The 19,758-nt window shown below is 41.7% G+C and overlaps 3 protein-coding genes across 3 annotated transcripts in view; 2 read left to right on the forward strand and 1 right to left on the reverse strand.

Moving 5' to 3' along the window:
- Window positions 1-7,313, forward strand: part of Snw1 (SNW domain containing 1) — a 21,403-nt gene extending 14,090 nt beyond the window's left edge. Inside the window, exons 9-14 of the mRNA XM_052185320.1 lie at window positions 1,006-1,122; window positions 2,224-2,365; window positions 3,149-3,245; window positions 4,639-4,756; window positions 6,617-6,777; window positions 6,872-7,313. Coding sequence (XP_052041280.1) covers window positions 1,006-1,122; window positions 2,224-2,365; window positions 3,149-3,245; window positions 4,639-4,756; window positions 6,617-6,777; window positions 6,872-7,073 — 837 coding nt within the window. The 3' untranslated portion in view covers window positions 7,074-7,313. The remainder of the gene's footprint in view (window positions 1-1,005; window positions 1,123-2,223; window positions 2,366-3,148; window positions 3,246-4,638; window positions 4,757-6,616; window positions 6,778-6,871) is intronic.
- Slirp (SRA stem-loop interacting RNA binding protein) lies at window positions 7,269-14,186 on the reverse strand. Its single transcript, XM_052185322.1, has 4 exons — window positions 13,955-14,186; window positions 10,096-10,154; window positions 8,225-8,332; window positions 7,269-7,817 (listed from the first exon to the last, which is right to left on the reverse strand). Exons 1-4 carry the CDS (start codon window positions 14,184-14,186, stop codon window positions 7,746-7,748), a joined length of 471 nt encoding a protein of 156 aa, XP_052041282.1. The 3' UTR covers window positions 7,269-7,745.
- The window catches only part of Alkbh1 (alkB homolog 1, histone H2A dioxygenase), a 16,570-nt gene continuing 10,967 nt past the window's right edge, over window positions 14,156-19,758 (forward strand). Inside the window, exons 1-2 of the mRNA XM_052185321.1 lie at window positions 14,156-14,338; window positions 18,349-18,457. Of these exons, the coding sequence (XP_052041281.1) occupies window positions 14,156-14,338; window positions 18,349-18,457 (292 nt within the window). The remainder of the gene's footprint in view (window positions 14,339-18,348; window positions 18,458-19,758) is intronic.

Raw genomic sequence — 19,758 nt, forward strand, 5'->3', positions numbered from 1 at the left:
GTTGCAGGGCCTGGTGGCATACTTGAGGCAGAGGGGAGCAAATCGATTGGTTTGAGGCCAGTCTGGTCTGATACTGAATTTCAGGACAGCCAGGGCTGAATAGAGACCCAAATACATGGACTCAAAAAAAAAAAAAAAAAAAAAAAAAAAAACCAAACAAAAATCAGCTGCCAGAGCTTCCAGAGCTAGTGAAATAAGGGATACATTTCATAATTCCTATTCCTTAGAAGCTTGGAGTCCAACTCCATGACTCATATTGATGGGCAAAGGCAGCAACTTTACGCCAGGAATTAAATATAAAATTGCATGGTCATCCTCCACTGGACAGGCTCTGGACCATCGTATGTGGGTTAATTAGTATCAAGCCTGTTATACAGGGTGATACTAAATGGGAGGTTCTTTGTATTTTGCTTTGGTGCCAAGGTCTCAGTCTGTAGCCTGGAACTTGCTCTGTGGGCCAGGCTGGTCTTGAACTTGTAATCCTCTCAGGCGTGGTTGCAGACGTGGCAGCACACCCAGCTAGCACTGCTTCATGGTAGGAGTCAATGAACTTAAGGCTAGGGGTTGATAGACGAGTTAGAAAGGGAAGATATGATTCCAACAGATGTTCAGCATGTTCCCTGTGTTCTAGCACTTTGTCTGCATTCTTATGAGTTCATTTAACTGTAGTTTGACTATTGGACAGTAGTCTTCTTTTAAATGCTTGGGCTCTTGCATCATAATATTACTGATTCAGTCTTAGTTCATCTGTATACTGACTCCGAATTTTTCGCCGTCCCTCTACACTCTACCTCACCTCCCTTGAGATGAGGAGTTGAGTTGCCAATCTAATGTATTTACTAGGGAGATTAGAGCCTGGCCCTTCCACCCAAAGCATTTACTATTGTGTTAAAAGAACTATGAGAAACAGAAATGTGAATGGTTCTCAGAATGGGCATGTGCTAGTTAATGACCCATGATGACTGCAGCCCCACGGTGCTGACCTGTCCTCTGATGTCATTTCAGGGGTATACAATCCCATTAGATAAACGGCTGGCTGCTGATGGAAGAGGACTTCAGACTGTCCACATAAATGAAAATTTTGCCAAACTGGCTGAAGCACTCTACATTGCTGATCGAAAGGTTGGTCTGTGCTGAATGTTCTTGCAACTGTGAGTTCACATCAGTTCACTACAGGTACCAGAGGGACACTGATTGTGTGTGCTGATGACAGCAAGGGCTAGCTGCAGCTCTATCCAGAAAGATGACCGCATGTGCCAGGGTAGTAATTTCCTAGGCTGACCTAATGCTTTAAAGATTATAAGGTACTATTGTGTGTTACACAGTTTTCTTATATTCTAGATCTAGATGTTCCCCAAAAGGACAGTTGTAAGGGAAGGTAGATAAACATTGTGATTTAGATCACTCACATAATGCCATTGATGGTATTGGCTATTGACATTACAGATTTAGTGCTTTATTGATAAGCACATGCAAATACAAATGAGTCAACTTTTTTTATTTTGTTTGATTGTTGTGCTAAAGTCTTTCAGATGTAGGCAAAGATTTTGTCTTAAGGTAAAGTCATACTTATATTTTGCTGGATTTTGGTTTTTGAGATAGGATTTGAGTTTCAAGCTCAGGCTATGCTGGAATTCATTGCAATCCTTCTGCCTCATGCTCCTGATTTCCAGATTCCATGTATGCATTACCGTGTCCAGAGACATTTATTTATCTATTTACTTACAGCTTGGGGCTGCATCTCACTATGGCACAGGCTTGTTTCCTTCGTTCTTGAGACAGCATCTCTCTACATAGCCCTGGCTGTCTTGCAACAAACATACAGGCTCAGCTGCATCTGCCTTATGAGTGCTGGGGTTGATGTCATGCACCAGCATGCCCAGTGGCTCCCATTCTGGTTTTGAACTCATGGACTTGTGATATTCTTTGTGCTAGGTGCTGGCTGTTGTGTTCAGCCAGTATTTCATTTTTGGATTGTTCATAAGAAAGCATTAGTAATGTACTCGACTTATAAAATCAACTGGGCTTGCTCTGGTTGTACCATTTAAACATTGCCTAGAGACAGAAGCCCAGCCTTCCAAAGTCATACAGTCTTTTTAGCAGCAACAAACTTTAAATCTGTACACTTGCTTTTACAGGCAAACTTTAGTAAGGAGTTTGGAGATAGCTGTAAGTATGTATTCCATTATGAGTTCCACTTAACATCTCACTTTTTCTAAACAGGCTCGAGAAGCTGTGGAAATGCGAGCCCAAGTAGAGAGAAAGATGGCTCAAAAGGAAAAGGAGAAACACGAAGAGAAACTTAGGGAAATGGCCCAGAAAGCCAGAGAAAGGAGAGCTGGGATCAAAACTCATGTGGAAAAAGGTATAACAACTTACATTGTGAAATTTATGTCGCGTGACAATGTATATGTCATTTTAGAAAGTCTCCATGCACAAAGCATGTATGTGGGAGGGTATTTTACAGCATATAAAAGTAGTTTATATATCTACAAGAAAAATTGAGATATCAGAAATAATGTAGACTTGAGCTATCAAAAAATGAGGAAGTACATATCTAAAAGAATTCTTATATATGGGAAGCTCACTTGGTAGTATACTTCTGATCACAGCACTGAGGAGGCTGAGGCAGGAGGACAGAAAGTTTAAGGACAGCCAGGGCTACAGAGTAAGATCCTGTGTTAAACAACAAAAAAGCAAATGAAGTCAATCATGTAGTCTATGATACAATGGATAAAGAAAAATGAAACATGGGGGATATAAAAATGTCAGAAGGAATGGCTTGGCAGAAGCCTTACTTGTAAAAGCAAATATTAGTATAAAAACTTGGAAGTAAACCATGTGACTATGTGATAAAAGAACATTCTAGATGGAAAGACAGCTGACTACAAAAACCCTTGAGTTTACCCCAGTATACCGGATTCTCGTCATAGGATATGTGTCAGAGTAGTTAGGGATCTGACCCCAAAGCAGTGGTGCTCACCTGTAATCCCAGTAGCAGGGTGGGACACAAGAGCCAGAGTTTGAGGGTAGCCTTGGACATGTCTCAAAAACATTAAAAAACAGCATTTTCTAAGGTTGACGAGCCACTTGTGCAAAATATGAGTAGCTAATAGAGTGACAAGCTAATTTTCAACTGTGTCCACAGAGGATGGAGAGGCCCGTGAAAGAGATGAAATCCGTCATGACAGGCGAAAAGAGAGGCAACATGAAAGGAACCTTTCCAGAGCAGCTCCTGATAAGAGGTGGGTTGCTACCTAACCTAAATGTGAGTCAGGAGGAAGGGCAGTTCTTCAGCTTGGTAAGAAATTAAAAACTAACTTTACCACGGTCAAACGGTCTAACTTAACAGAATTGAAGCTCCCTCGAAGTCTCCCTGTTTGTTCTTTACCTTGTAGAACTAGTAGTTAATCTTGAGAATGTCTGGGATAGGAAAGGGAATCCAGATCAATACTGAGCAAAAAGAATGGAGGGATTACAATTCTGGTGTGAGCTTTTGGACTCCCAAGTGTGGAATGAGCTGCTCACGTGCCTGTGTGTAAATGGAAAGGCAGCCACCATAGCCTTAGTGCAGACATCCTTTCTAGCACATGTGCTCTGCCTAGTGCAGTGGGAAGGAGAGTTAAGTTTTGATGAAGATTCTAGACTCCCATGAATAGTTTATTTAACATTCAGAACAGGGTTCTGTATAGTGGGAAAATGAAGTGGTGTAAAACAAACACAATACATTCATAGAAACAAATTGGGAATCAGCAAAGTTTGTGATTCACGGGTGCCTGAGGACTAAGGTTGCTTCAACGTCCAGAAAATGCTGTGCTCCAAAGGTAGAATTTAGGGTTTGGGCTAAATGCACAAAACACTTTCCCATATGAGCAATTTTCCATGTTCTAATAATGCTAGACACTGATCTAATCCACAGTTTCAAGTTAAAACCAGTAAAGTGACTGTGAACTTGTAATTGGATGAAAATAAAATTATCTATAGAAATATTTTAAGACATAAACATCTTGTAAAGTGGTGACAGTTACTATGGTTTCATTGAGATATTGATTGCATTTATCAGCAGAGGAACTAGTGTAATGTCAGAAGTCGTGCAGAGTAATCTAGTCATTGTCATATTTTCTATAATGTCAAGGAATCATAGTAGGATAAAAATTACTTGGCTGGAGAGATTGCACAGTGGTTAAAAGCACTGACTGCTCTTCCAGAGGTCCTGAGTTCAAATCCTAAAAACCACATGGTGGCTTGCAATCATCTGTAATGAGATCTGATGTCATCTTCTGGTGTTTCTGAAGACAGACAGCTACAGTGTACTTACATATAATAAATAAATCTTTAAAAACAATCACTGCATGTAGTTAGGTGAGGGCTGAATGTGGCCCACTGAGGAGGTTTGGTGGTGTGCAATGCATCCATTTTTATCCAAGAAGCAGTCTCTTCTGTGTTCTTCTGAGCTAAGAGGACTTCTGCCCACCTGAAGTGCTTTCAGGGATGCTAGCGTGATTGTGTATCATCAGACTATATATGTTCATGAGACATAACACATTCATTTTCTTTGCTTCTGAGAGTGGTGTGCTACTTATATTGCACTGAAATGTGTTGACTGAAAATGTGTTGATGATTATGTATTTCAAATAGGTCAAAACTACAAAGAAATGAAAATCGAGATATCAGTGAAGTCATTGCTCTTGGTGTGCCCAATCCTCGAACTTCCAATGAAGTTCAGTATGACCAAAGGCTCTTCAACCAATCCAAGGTATGAGGAACTTAGAAAACAACTTTATCTTGAGTGTAGGTTTCTTATGGTTTCTATTGCTGTGACAAAACACCATAACTAAACAGAGAGTTGGGAAGGGGTTTGTTTAAAGGAATACACTTCCGTATTGCTGTACATTGGAGATAGTAAGTCTGGTGTTCTTCCTGGGGATAACTTGTGACTAAATGGTTTGATATTTACAGATAGCATGTTAAGTAAGTTCTTCCAAGAAAAAAAATACATTTTTGATACTTTTTTTATGTTCCTGGCATTGTTCCAAGTCTATTCATTTCAGTCTTTCAGAAAGAATAGAGGGGACACACAACATATGAAGCTGGACTATTGATTTTTGGGGGGAGGTTTGTTTTTCTTTTTTTCCATTTTCATTTGTAGGCATGTCTGCATGTGTGTACATGCATATGTTAATGTTGGAAGGTGATGTTGGAAATTGTCTTTATTACTCTTCCTTCCACCTTATCACTGAGGCAGATCTCTCAGTCCATCCCAGAAGTCACTGAGAGAGCTAATCTTCCTACCCAGCCTGCTCTGAGGTTTCCTGCCTACATCTTCAGAGGATGGAGTTGCAGGCAAGCTTCGACACCCACTTATCAGTTACATGGGTCCTCGGACTCCAAACCTGGGCCTCCGGCTTTTTAGAGTGTGCTTTCCCTGAGCCATCTCTGCAGCACCGTTCTCTCCCCTAGAGTTGAGACGGGGTTGGGTAATTGATGGGACTGAGATTCAACCTTTTGAATGCTTTGACTCCCAAGCTTTCTTCTTAACTGCTGTGCAGTGTCAGCTAAGCTGAGCAAAAGTCAGGGTCAGAGTTCCACATAAGTGAATGTTTCAGAATAGTCATCTCTTCTAGCCTTAAGCCAGAGAAACGTTAAGATCTTTATTGAGGGCCTTATCTTGTGCTTTAATAGTCTCACTCCCGGCCAGTTGAAGCACCATTTCTCAGCATCATTGTCCAGTACCTACAATACAATCCTTCAATTATTTTTGTTTGGTTTTGATTTGGTTTTTTCAAGAATGGGTTTCTCTGTATAGCCCTGGCTGTCCTGGAACTCATTCTGTAGACCAGGCTGGCCTCGAACTCAGAAATCCACCTGCCTCTGCCTCCCAGAGTGCTGGGATTACAGGCGTGCGCCACCACCACCCGGCTACAATCCTTCAATTTTAATATCACTATTACTTGATTTCTTTGGAATTCAGTTTTTTGAGAATTTCATACAATTAAGTTTAAGCATATTCACTCTCCTCCACCTCCTCCCATATCCACCATACCTTCTCTACACACACAACTTTGTATCCTCCTTTTGTTTTGGCTTTGGTTGGTTGGTTTTGGCTTTTTGAAGATGTGTTCTTTGTGTATCTCTGGCTGTATTAGAATTTACTATGTAAACAGGCTGGCCTTTATAAACCAGATCTGCCTGCCTCTACTCCTGGGTGTCTCAATTAAAGTTGTACACCACTACCTAGGCCCAGCCATGTGTCCTTTATTTTTTGGCTAATCAGAATTTGTTGTCATTTGAGACAGGGCCTATTATATAGCTCTGACTATCTTAGAACATATTTGGACCAGGCTGACTTGAGACTCAGAGAGATCTACCTGCCTGCCTCATTACTGCTGGACTAAAAGCTTGCAACACCACACCTACCTTAATCTAATGAATACCTTGATGTAATTTTAGTTTTTAGGTAAGACTCAAATGTATATGAACTTTTTGTTTGTAAATGTATATAAATGTTGCAGTTGAGGTATTTTAATTGGCTGTAAACATGGAACTATTCCTAAGCATTCAGATTCAGCTTTGGATGAGTATACCTTTATGTTTAGTGTCATTCATTTTTCCACAGGGTATGGACAGTGGATTTGCAGGTGGAGAAGATGAAATTTACAATGTTTATGATCAGGCCTGGAGAGGAAAAGATATGGCTCAGAGTATCTACAAGCCCAGTAAAAATCTGGACAAAGATATGTATGGTGATGATCTTGAAACCAAGATGAGGACCAACAGGTACCAATGCAGACAGTTGACAGTTTGATGGTTCGTCCTGTTTATACCAGTAAAGCAGAAGTAGTACTTCATGACCGTTTCTCTTTCCCCCCAGATTTGTTCCTGATAAGGAGTTTTCTGGTTCAGACCGTAAAAAGATGTCCTCCCGAGAAGGACCAGTTCAGTTTGAGGAAGATCCTTTTGGTTTGGACAAGTTTTTGGAGGAAGCAAAACAGCATGGTGGTTCAAAAAGACCCTCCGATAGCAGTCGGCCCAAGGAACATGAGCACGAAGGCAAGAAGCGGAGGAAGGAGTAGAGGGGCCTCTTCAAACGAAATCTGCCGTATACAGCAGAGGATTGCCTGGTCTGGCCTCAGTGAGAGAAGATGTACCCACCCCTCCAGACACTTGAGATCCCAGGGAGGTGAGGGTGGGGACATCTTGGGAATGGGGGAGGAGGAATGAGATGAGGAATCATTGGAGAGATGACCAGGAGGGGGATAAAGACTGGACTGTTTTAAAAACAAAAAATTAAAAAAAAAAAAAAAAAAAAAAAACCTTGTTGATAGATCCCAGCACTCCTTTTTATTCAGGAGATAGGGGCGTTGACTATTCTATTTCGGAGTAGGTTTTTTTTTTTTTTTTTTTTTTTTAAAGGATGGGTTATGTTTGTGCTTCTCCAATCTTGCAGCACTTAAAAGAAAACACTGCCCCACACAGAACTGATACTACTTCCTTGTATGCCACACTTATGAGTCCAGGGTTTAAATTTTCTGTAAGAACTTTGAATAAACTTTATGAATGACATCACCCCAAATAGTTACTGGGATAATGGTCACACATGGGAGCTGTGCTAGCAGATGCATTTGCCCTGTTCTTCTACCATGCCGTGGGGAAACTAAGGTCTTGCTTAGTGCACCTCCTTTCAAATAAAAACATGTAGAAAAAGTTTCAGTTCTGTTTATTTAATGGACAGTACACTGGTCGTCTCAGAAATCTTTTTCTTCATCAGATGTTTGAGCTCCATGCAAAATCTTTGCTCTTTGAGCTTGAACATGGACCTATGGGAGGGAAAGCACTGTCAAAAAAGGTAACTTTTTAAAGAAACATTAAAAGAATAATTTACCTCTGTCTAAGATTAGAGACTCAGACCCAAGGTCCCATGCCTTGTCTTCCCTCCTGTAATCAACTAAAATGTAAGTCAGTGGGAATTATAGGGGTCAGCTCCTTTGTCTAGACTGCAGTTTCCAACGTTCTGTGTTACATACACACTGATAAGTCATCAAAGGGTTTTCCATGTAAGGATGTAACTTATAAGAGAATATACTTAGCATACATGTGCATTCTGCATTCAGTCCCTAGCACCAAAACTAAAGATTGGTCTCCATGGACGTCCCTTTTCAGACCTTATATGACATCAACTACTCTTTAAAGGGATAGGGAACACACATTGGACAGAAATACTCACTTTTACTCCATCAATAATATGATGTTCTTGTTGTAATGCGTTCTGAAGTTCTTCCTGTGAAGAAAACTGAACCCAACCCATGCCTCTGTGAAAGCCAGTCTCTTTGTCCTAGAATTGAAAATAGAAAAGGATTAACCATGAACATCACCTTTCCATAAGCTCCATTCACATAAAACTACCAACTTTGTCATTTGCCAAAATCAGATCTCAGCAACATGTGTCAGTAGCCCTTATGACATACCCTACTGGTTACTGGAAATTGAAGTCCCAACAGAGCTTTCTGCAAGTACATCTGGTACAGTCAAGAGTCCAAGAAGCAAACCACTAACAGTTTTAGTCAAAGGAATTGCCACTGAAGTACTAGTGTTTTTCTTTTTTCTTTTGGTTTGGCTTTGTTTTGTTTCTAATGCACTCCTTATTAGAAAAGCCCCCATAGGTAGGTGCGTCTGGTCATTCCTGAGATTAATAACCACATCACCACTACCACACCATTGCATGCTTTGTTCATGAGTATGTGCCTGTGTAAATATATGCCATATGTATATAGGTCACCATGGAGACCAGAAGAGGGCGTTAGACCCTGTGGAACTGGAGTTAGAGGTAGTTGTGAGCCATCCCATGTAGGTGCTGGGAATCAAACTCAGATCCTCTGGAAGAGCAGCAAGTGTTCTTTGCCACTCTGCTCTTAAGTGCATTCCCCAGCACCCTCAAGCTCAACACCCAACATAGCTCCAAGCTTCAGGTGAAACAGTTTGCTGCCTCCCCTCCCTGTGGGAGAGACAGAGTGTTTATCATCTGGCCTAGTATCAGGCATACAAGAGATTTAGTGTGCTTAGAGGCACTCTGTCTCATCCTCCTGCCCTCTAGTAGAAGACATTGATGTTTGTTTAGTGAAGATGTATATTTGGCCCTTATTAGTTTCCTTAAAAATACTGTTCCAAAAAAACAAACAATTGGATATTATTACTTTGAAACTTCAAAGGTAATTTTGTTAACATAGGATGTAGGAAAAGTTGGTGGTCCAGACAATGACCCAGTCCTATGCTGGATCTGATAGGATAGTCCTATCCTATGTCTGATGCTCAACTGGGACATTATGCTCACCTGATTTTCACAAGCCAAGGCATTAAAAGTTTATGCTAAAACTGAGATGATAGTTGGGTATAATGGCACACATCTGTAATTCTAGCATTTGGCAAGCAGGCAAGATCTGCATTGATTTAAGATTATTCCTGCTAAGCAAGTTGGAGGCCAGCCCAGGCTATATGATTTCCTGCCTGTGCTAGAAGATTCCTTTTTACCGACTGGCTCTCATGATGCCACGTGGTACTGTGCAGGCTGCTATGGGATAAAGGCAGTGAAGGTCTAACCCAGCTATGGGCTCTGAACTATAATACCAACCCAAATTATAATAGCAATGGAATATATGAGATGGGTTGGAAGTAGGAAGGGGAAGGGAGAAATATATAATACTATAATTTTTTGTTTGCTTGTTCTGTTCAAGACAAGAGGTTTCTCTGTAGCCCTGGCTACCATGGAACTCATTCTGTAGACCAGACTAGCTGCAAACTCAAATCCACCTGCCTCTGCCTCCCAAGTGATGGGATTAAAGGTGGTTGCTCCTGCCACCTCTGCCACCACTACCACCACAGGATAAAACAAATTTTAATTAAAATGTATAAACATCCGTGATTATTATATGCTTCAATCAGTATCGCCCATTCAAGAATTAAGAGATTTTCTTTTCCTTCTGACAGTCACAGTCTGAGGATCAAACACAGATGCTCATACCTACTAGCCAAGTGACTTACCACAGGGAAATGTCCCCACCCCACCCACAGTAGTTTTTTTGTTATTGTTTCAATACTCACAAAAGGCACAGAGCACCTTCTTACATGGCCAAACTGTGCAAAATGTTCTCTGAGCTCACCTGTAAGAAGTGACAGTGCATATTAAAATAATTTCATATAGCTTGCATTTTGTATTCTAGATTGTAGATAAACTCAGAAAAATTCCAGAATTCTTGAACTAACTTCTCATAAACAAGAACTACTTTGCATTTCCTGAGTCTGAAGACTCCAGAACCAGCTACATAAGTGAATACTGTTGTCAAGCAGCAGCAGAAGCTGGGATGGGAACATGGACAGATAGTGAACTGCCTAGTCTCCATAGCCATACCAGGCACTGTGTACCAGGCACTGATTCTCTCACACCAGGCTCAGAGTATTAGCTCTCAAAGTGGAGTGTCACTGTGTGTGAGTACACTCCCTGTAAGCAGAAGGCAGAAGTGTGACAGCCCAGTGTCCTGCCAGATACATTAGAGATTTCCAAACAAGATCTCAACTTACTGGTCTTGGATGAGTCCTAGCACTGCTGTCTGTTTTATCCCTATTCCTTGCCTAGTTACTGCTAAGTACAGAAAACTCAATTCCCTGCCCAATCCTGTGGATTCCCATCTTTACGTATGTCAGTGCTCTTCCATATGCCAGTACTCTCATCTCTGACCTAAATTGTACAGTTTTTTCCCCAGGCTAAACTAATACACCGACTAATATCTTACTGAGTTCATACTAGATAGAATACAATACTCTTCCTGTGAGATCTCAAAAGGTTTCCATTACCTGATCTTAAAGATAGAGGTACATGGTTCCTTTCTCTCTACAGTGGTTCTGTTTTGAAGGTTTACATTTTAATATTACTTATGTCCCTGTGAATACTTGATCTACAGTTGGTGGAACTGTTTGGGAAATATGAGGAGGTGTGACCATGCAGAAGGAAGTAGTCACCAGGGATGGGGATCGGCACTGAAGTTTCAAAAGCCCACAAAATTCCCAGTTGTTCTCTCTACCTCTTTATGTTTGTCTCGGGATATGAGCTCTCAGCTACTATTCCAGTGTCATGTCTGCCTGCCTTGCTGTATTGCTCCCCACTATGGTGGTCATGGACTCACGTTCTGAAGCTGTAAGTCCCCAATAAACTCCTCCTTTAAATTGCCTTAGTCATGGCATCTCATCACAGCAACAGAAAATAAGACAGTTTCCAGTTAATCTAAGCATCACTGGTCCAACTGTCTGTACTTTTTGTTTGTGAGTCTCCATCCCACCACTACACTCACTACAGGCTAAACAAGGAACTCCATACTAATAGTGTGTTGTACAGTAAAGCTTTTCAATCATGGCTGAATAAATGATTAAACATCAAATAATCCTTCAAGAATCAGTTAAATTTCTGAAAGGCCCTAATGCTTGGCAAGATCAGGGCCTCAGAGAACATAGTAACTGAAGATTAGGCAAAATAGCACCAAACATACACATCTTAAAACTAGACAGTAAACATTCTAGGAAACAATTCCAATCTTATGGTTTGGATTATTCATATTCCTCATTGGCCCCTATGCTAAAGACTTGGTTGCCAGTCTGTGGTGCTATTGGAGGTTGGAACCTTTTAGGAGATAGTGGAAGGATGTCATAGCAATGGGAGGCCTGCCCATGAAGGAACCCTGGGCCTCTGACTCATTCTCTCTTGAAGTAGACAGCCTTCTTCCACCATCTGCCACCAACATGATATACTATGCCAAGACAAACCCAAACAAGCCTGGGTAAAACTGGACTGAAAGATGGACTAAAACTATTTCTTCCTTTAAACTGTTTATGTAAGATATTGACAGGGCAACAGAAAGCCAGCACACTAAAGAAACCACTTCTAGAAGGTCAGCTTTTTACCAAACCACTTCAGTACAGTACGCTGGAGGTACTAAAAGCAATGCCTAGATACCATGTAAGTGTTTGCTAAATGAAAGGATGAACTGGAAAAAAAGACAAACTGTTTCAAAGTTGCAACGCTAAGGAGTTTGACAGGTTTCAAATCACCCCTGGTAGAAAGGAAACTTGAACCTACTAGATGGTGGTGAAACTCCTCAGGCTCTCTACAAAGTTTAACAGAATGTAAGGGAGAACTCTATAGTGGATCTGGCATTGACCAAGAAGGGATACAGATCAATCACAAAACTACATCTGAGTCACAAAAACTATGAAATCACTATATTCTATGCTCTTAAAGGAGCTGATCTATACATTAAGAACTACCAAAAAGTTGGGTGGTGGTGGCACACGCCTTTAATCCTAGCACTTGGGAGGCAGAGGCAGGCAGATTTCTGAGTTCGAGGCCAGCTGGTCTACAGAATGAGTTCCAGGACAGCCAGGGCTACACAGAGAAACCCTGTATCTAAAAAACCAAAAAAAAAAAAAAAAAAAACCAAAAAGCAAACCAAAAACAAAACCTACCAAAAATGTTCTTGGGTTTTAATTTTTGATGAGCAAATGTAAAACTCTGAACTTAGCAGGACATTGTGTCTCACCTATAACCCTAGCACTCAGTGGGCAAATGTAAAACTCTGAACTTAGCAGGACATTGTGTCTCACCTATAACCCTAGCACTCAGTGGGTTATAGTATGAGATCCTGCTTAAAATAAATAAATAAAGGTTGGAGAGATGGTTCAGCGATTAAGAGTACATACTGCTCTTACAGAGGACCCAAGTTCACTTCTAAGAATGCACATGGGGAGGGCTCAAACCGCCTGTAATTCCAGCTCCTGTGGATGCAATGCCCTCTTCTGTACTACATGGGGCACCTGCACTTACCCACACTGACAAACAAATACACAAATATAAATACTTTAAACTGCAGCTGACAAAGCAGAAGTGGTAAGTCATTTTAGAACTACCCTCCTCTCTCTATCACCAGACTAGTCTTTTCTGTGCATCAATTTTAACAACCATGCAAGCAGAACCACTATCACTAAGTACTTACATTCTACCATAAATCTACCAAGTTCACCTATAAACTTATTTATTCCTCTCCCCAATTTTATGGGGGGAGGTATTTTAGAAAAATAAATGAGTTCTTCTAGAATACCCTTTCCCATATTGACTTCAGTTATTCAGATTATACAACTATTAAAATTACTAGTTTGGAATTCTAACCCAGGCATTCTGACTTCAAGAATCCACTTTTCAATCACAAGCTACAACCTCTGTCCAAATGCTGTCTGGTGACCCCAACAAGCAGCTCAAATTCACATACTACAACTTTTACTCTTCATCTTCTCTAGGTTTGTTCTTCTTAAATCTTCTTAAATTCTAAAGCCCCAGGTGATCTATGCTAGGAATCTGGAATGTACACAAAACTTAGTGATTCCGACCCCTCCCTTTTATCAGTTTCCTGGTCCAAATTTCATCTTTGAACCAAATATGAAATCTTTACTCTCATCTCCACCCCCCGCCTTCTTGCCACTTTAAAGGCAAGCTCCCCTAAGGTCAAAATAGCTTCTTCTGACTCGTGAATGTCCAAGTAAGCAAATAATAAATCTTTCCACCAAATCATTTCCGAGTCGCTGGGTTCTGTCGATTCTCGCCCTAAAAGCTCGGAGAACTGGGGAGGATCATGCCTAAACAGTTAACGGGAATCAGATTTTTCTGCCCAAGAGTTTACTCAAGAACAAACCACTTGTGTTCTTTTCAAAAGAGTTCAGCATGGGTCCTTGGTGACAAGCAAATTTATGAAAGCGCTCCTTAAGAAAAAAAAAAAAAAAAGTAAACCGCCTGACCTAACCCATCGACCATGTTGACATAGGTTCTCTACAGAGAAGTTAAGTTTTGCGAGTTTGTACATAGGTTTTACGCGTTACTTAAAACATAAAGACTGCGCCCTTCCTCGTCTCCGTCACTCACTCGTTGCCGCGGTCCAAGGAATTTTTCTGATAAACGCAATAGGCCGAGCCGTACCGGAACGCAATGCGGCTAACCTCTTTACGGCGGAGGCTGCCATCTTAACACTGAATGAATCAAAACCTGGGGTCATGACCCCGGAAGAACCTGCGGGATCCGGAATTTGGAGTTCTGCTTCCGGGCCAAACTGTTCGCCTTTTCGAGATGGGGAAGATGGCGGCTGCGGTGGTTTCATTAGCCACGCTGGCGACTGAACCCAAAGAGGACGCTTTCCGGAAGCTTTTCCGCTTCTACCGGCAGAGCCGGCCGGGGACAGAAGACCTGGCAGCGGTCATCGACTTCTCAGAGGCGCACGTGGCTCGGAGCCCGAAGCCCGGCGTGCCCAAGGTACGAAGGGTGGAGTAGCGTGCGCTGCTCCGCACGCCTAGCGGCCCGCTGGGCCTCCCGAGACCTGTCCGCCTCCGGGCCGCCTTTGGAGGGAAGCCCTGCAGGGCCTGCTCAGTGAGCGTACAGCCGAGCGATGAGCGAGCGACCGGCTGGCTGGCTGCCCCCAAAGCTCTGGGCCGCCCCTCGTTTCCTGCCGCCATTTTCCCCCAACCCACGCGACCTTGCTCTTCCCCCCCACCCCCACCCCCCCAAAAAAAGAATCTGGAAATGGCTCGTACTTCTTTAACTGTCCGCTTAATACTAATACGCTATTCTGTGTAAAGCCCAGGAGGACATCTTCGTGGACGTTACGGTAGCCTCATAGCTTCAAATAAAACCGGCCATTTAATAAGTCTCCAACCGTTAATCTGTTGGGCCTCAAACTCGGCCCTGTCTTCTCTGAGACTTAGAAAAGAGGTGGAAAGTAATGTAAAATTAGCAGGGTTTTTTTTCCCCCTAAGAATCTAGGAGCCTGGAGAGATGGCTCTGTAGTTAAGAGCATTTACTTACTGGTGTTCAAAAAAACTTGAGTTTGATTCCTAGCCTCCACGTGGCAGCTCACAGCCGTCTGTAGCTCCCCTTCCAGAGAATCAGACACCCTCTCCTGAGTTCCCATACACATATAAATAAATGTCTAAGCTAAATCTAAACAGCCTATATACCCTACCTATTTCTGCGTAAAGAGAACATAATGAGAAGGAAGGGGAGGCAGAGGGTAAAGCGTGGCTGTAGTGGTGTGTGTTTATTTTCCATGGTCACATTTTGAATTTTTATTCATGGTTTTTCAAGACAGGGTTTCTGTGTATCCCTGCTTGTTCTGCAGGACTAGGCTAGCCTCAAACTCACAGAGATCCTCCTTGCCTCTGCCTCCTGAGTGCTGGGATAAAGGCGTGCACCACCACTGCCCGGCATGTTTTAAAACTTTATCTTGTTAATGAGACAGAGTCTCATTTGGGAGCCCAGGCTGGCAGCACACTGAACCACCGTGCCAGGGTGTTTTTGTAGTCACTTAAGAGGGAAAACATGTAACCCCTTATTTGCCCTTGGTCGCTCCTGTGCAGGGGTGTTCAAGTCAGAAATTCCTCACTAGCACAGAGGTAAGTGACATTGGCGACCAGGACTTAACTTCTCAGAAAGGCTGATAACAGATAGGGTTTTAGACATGTGAATTACATGTGGTAAGCGTGTGCCCTGAGATCAACAGTGGACTCAGAAGAGCCCTTGGGACAGGACTCCTTTGCCTCCATTCTGCTGTAAGTTCATGCCTCCTAGAAGCGCCTTTTTGTTGCACAGTGCTCAAAAATATAGTACAGATTGATTAAATGAAAGCTTGGCTTGTCAGTTTCACCAGCTCAGCAGGTTAAAGGTAGCGTTTTAGAGAAGCTAATGTCACAAAACACCAGGTTAGAGCAGTGGAGGAAAAAATGGCTACAGAAAATCAGAAAGGGAAAAATTTTCCCCCTCAAAAAGCTCAGTAACTTGGTTCCTTTAGCATATAGAGTAAGTTTGTAAGCCTTTTTTTTTTTTTTTTTTTTTAATTTGGTTCCCCCCACCACCCCCAGACAGGGTTTCTTTGTATAGCCCTGGCTGTCCTGGAACTCACTCTGCAGACCAGGCTGGCCTTGAACTCAGAAATCCGCCTGCTTCTGCCTCCCACGTGCTGGGATTACAGCCATGTGCCACCACCGCCCAGCTTTTATTTTATTTTATTTTTAAGATTTGCTTATTTATTTAGTGTATGTGAGTGCACTGTAGCTATCTTCAGATACACCAGAAGAGGGCATCAGGTCACGTTACAGATAGTTGTGAGCCACCATGTGGTTGCTGGGAGTTGAACTCAGGACCTCTGGAAGAGGCAGTCAGTGCTCTTAACTGCTAAGCCATCTCTCCAGCCCCCAAGTTTGTAAATCTTAAGAGCTGAGGATGTTTCTGAATAATAGTACAGTATCAAATGTTGCCTATTTAAGAACTCATGAATCTGAGCAGTGGTGGTGCAAGCCTTTAATCCCAGCACTTGGGAGGCAGAGGCAGGCGGATTTCTGAGTTCGAGGCCAGCCAGGGCTACACAGAGAAACCCTGTCTCAAGAAAAAACAAACAAACAAACAAAAAGAACTCATGACCAAATATTTTTACAACAATAAGTAACTAGAAAACTTAAGCTGATCAAGACTCAGAAATTATCAGATAGCCATTTTATTATAAAGACTGGTGGGTTGGCGTTGAGCTCTGTGATGGAGTGTTTGCCTCATATGTTTAGGGGACTAGATTGGTCATTGGCTTCCCAGTAACAATGGGTAAGGAGTGGGGGCTGGTAAGATGGCTCACCGACTGTTCTTCCGAAGGTCCTGAATTCAAATCCCAGCAACCACGTGGTGGCTAGCAACCATCCATAATGAGGTCTGACGCCCTCTTCTGGAGTGTCTGAAGATAGCAACAGTGTACTTAGATATGATAATAAATAAGTCTTTTTTTTTTTTTAAAGCAAAGATAATATAATGCCTTTGAGTCAGATAATGTCTTGTGTAAATGTTTAACACAATGGTTTTAGCTTCAAGTGTTAAGAAAAAAAGAGAAAGGATTTTTTGTTGTTTGAGGCCTGTTTATATACCAGTCATTTCTATTTTGTCAGGAAATTTCCATCCTTGGCGATTGTTTGAGACAGAAGCTCATTTCTCAAGTCAGACAGGTGGCACACCTTTAATTCTGGGACTTGTAGCTAATTTATCTTTTGGAAAAAGAGGCATTTTTAAGCAAGATACCTCTATTATTCATGGGAAAATGAAGTTGTTCTGATGGGGTTTTTTGTTGTTGTTTTTGTTTGTTTGTTCCCCTTATAACATTGGGTTTGGGGGTTTGGGTTTCAGTTTTTGTTTGTTTAGGTTTTAGGTTGTTTGGGGTTTTGTTTTTTTGTTTTGGTTTTGTTTTGGTTTTTTTTTTTCTTAAACATAGATTGTCTTTTTGTATCCCTAGCTATTGTCCTGGAACTAGATTTGTAGACCCTACTGGCCTCAAAATCACAGCCTCCTGGGTGCTGGGGTTAATGGTGTGTGTGCCATGACACCCAGCTACCTGCTAGGCCTTAACCAGTGCAGTGACTCATCTATAAGGTGTCCTTTATGTGCAAAGAAAACTTTATGAGATCCTAATAATTTTATTTTTTAATAACAAAAACAAAGTTCTAGCATTAGTATTTCATCAAAGAGTAGCAATGTCAGTAAATGGACCGCCTGTGGCTAGAGTACTCTATTTTCTCAGCCAACTCCTGCCTCGTATTTTCCTATTGATAACTACAACAGAGTGCTTCAGAAGCCATGTTTTAGCACTGACCAGACCACATAGCATTGTGACCTGAGATATATTACATTTGCAAATGCTTTTTGTGAATCCTCTTAAATTAACAGAAGAGTGTTCTCATAGGAAAAGGTTATCTTTGGGCTGGAGAGATGGCTCAGAGGTTAAGAGCACTGGCTGCTCTTCTGAAGGTCCTGAGTTCAAATCCCAGCAACCACATGGTGGCTCACAACCATCTGCAACAAGATCTGATGCCCTCTTAAAACAAAAGGAAAAGATAATCTTGAAAGTCAAAGCTAGGGGCTGGAGAAGAGCACTCGCCACTCTTCTAAAGGACCTGGGTTCAGTGCCAGGGAATCAGCCTGGTACCTTTGCCTCCACAGGCGCCAGACATGACACAGCACACATACATGCAGGCAGATGACTCATACACAAAATGAATGTGTCTTAAAAATAAAAGAAATCCAAACCCAGCCTAGCTTAATTGTCCTGTAACCACTTAGCTTAATTTTTCACAAAATAGTATTTGTTAGACTACGGATACGGAAACAGGCCGTAAGTCAAGTAGATGGGGGAGCTAATATGAAGAACCTATAGCAGAAATGTTTTTTGAGGTGTCAGGTTCTCGGGTTGACCTCTACGATAACCTACCCTCTGACTTAGGTGTATCTCCTTCCAGGTGGTCAGATTTCCTCTGAATGTGTCCTCTGTGACTGAGCTTGACACCTGTAGGGCAGGACTTCAACCTGTGAGCAAGTGGCAGGCCTACGGACTCGAAGGCTATCCTGGTAAGTGTACCTGAGAGAAAGTGAAATTACTCATTCTGATTTCACAGAAAGAGCTGTGAATAGATAAACAGAGAGCATACCTAAAACACAGTAGTGCTCCACCCGGGAACCTGTCCTATTTGTGCCTTCTCTGGAGTAGTCTATTTAATAATGTTACCAAAAACTTAGGAAACTCAGAGGTGTCATAAAAAATTAAATGAAAAAAATTAAAGACAGACTCTAAACTCTGCCATAACTATGAACCTCAACTCTGCCAGCATTTTAAGAGATAGAATAATAGACTGAATAATAGACTGTCTCGAAAAACCACAAAAAAAAAAGAAAGGAAATGGAGCTCAACATATGATTTGAATGAAGGTTGCAGCCTAGAGAGATAAGAGTGCATATTATTCTTCAGCTTAAAACTGGCTATGACTCCACTGCTGGAAACATGGTTAAAATAAATACTGTAAAAGATCATGGTGGTTTAGTCTGAATATACCTGTAAAGTGCTTCAATCAATACCTGAAATGTACTAAGTTGTCTGTCAATAAATGTTGATTGTAAAGCTGTAGGTGTTCAGGTAGCAAAATCTAGGTAAGAAAAATGAATCTGTGGAGGAGGGATTGGATGGGGGCAGCATTTGGGGTATAATTAAGTAAAGTTTTACAAATGAAAAGCTGTTTTGGAGCAGGTGTGGTAGTGCGTGCCTGTAATCCCAAAACTAACTCAAGATGCTGAAAGCAGGGGAACCACTGCAACAAGGCCAACTTCCACAACCACATGTAATGGGATCCAATGCACACTCTTCTGGTGTGTCTGAAGACAGCAACAGAGTGCTCATATAAATAAAAATAAATAATATTTAAGGGGGGCAGCTGGAGAGATGGTTAAGGGCACTGACTGCTCTTCCAGAGGTCCTGAGTTCAATTCCCAGCAACCACATGGAGGCTCACAACCATCTGTAATGGGATCCAATGCCCTCTTCTGGGGTGTCTGAAGCTACAGTGTATTCATATACATTAAAATGAATGAATAAATCTTAAGAAAACAAAATGAAAAAAGGATGGTACAATTCATTTCAACTACAATAATACAGTCATATCTCAAAAAATAGAAACAATTGATTTAGAATTGCAGGTGTCAGAACCCCTAAACAATGCACATTAAAGAAGATGTACTTAATCTGAACTAGGCTGCCTAGAGAGGCATTAAATTGCAACTTTGAAAGTGTGCACTGGATCAGACATTTTTTTATCTATCTTTTGGAAATGTTAGAATAGTATTTTCTTAGTGTGAGTGTGCGATTTTTGCCTGCACTT

The sequence above is a fragment of the Apodemus sylvaticus genome, chromosome 6 (genome assembly GCF_947179515.1).
Source record: "Apodemus sylvaticus chromosome 6, mApoSyl1.1, whole genome shotgun sequence".
NCBI classification, from domain to species: Eukaryota; Metazoa; Chordata; class Mammalia; order Rodentia; family Muridae; genus Apodemus; species Apodemus sylvaticus.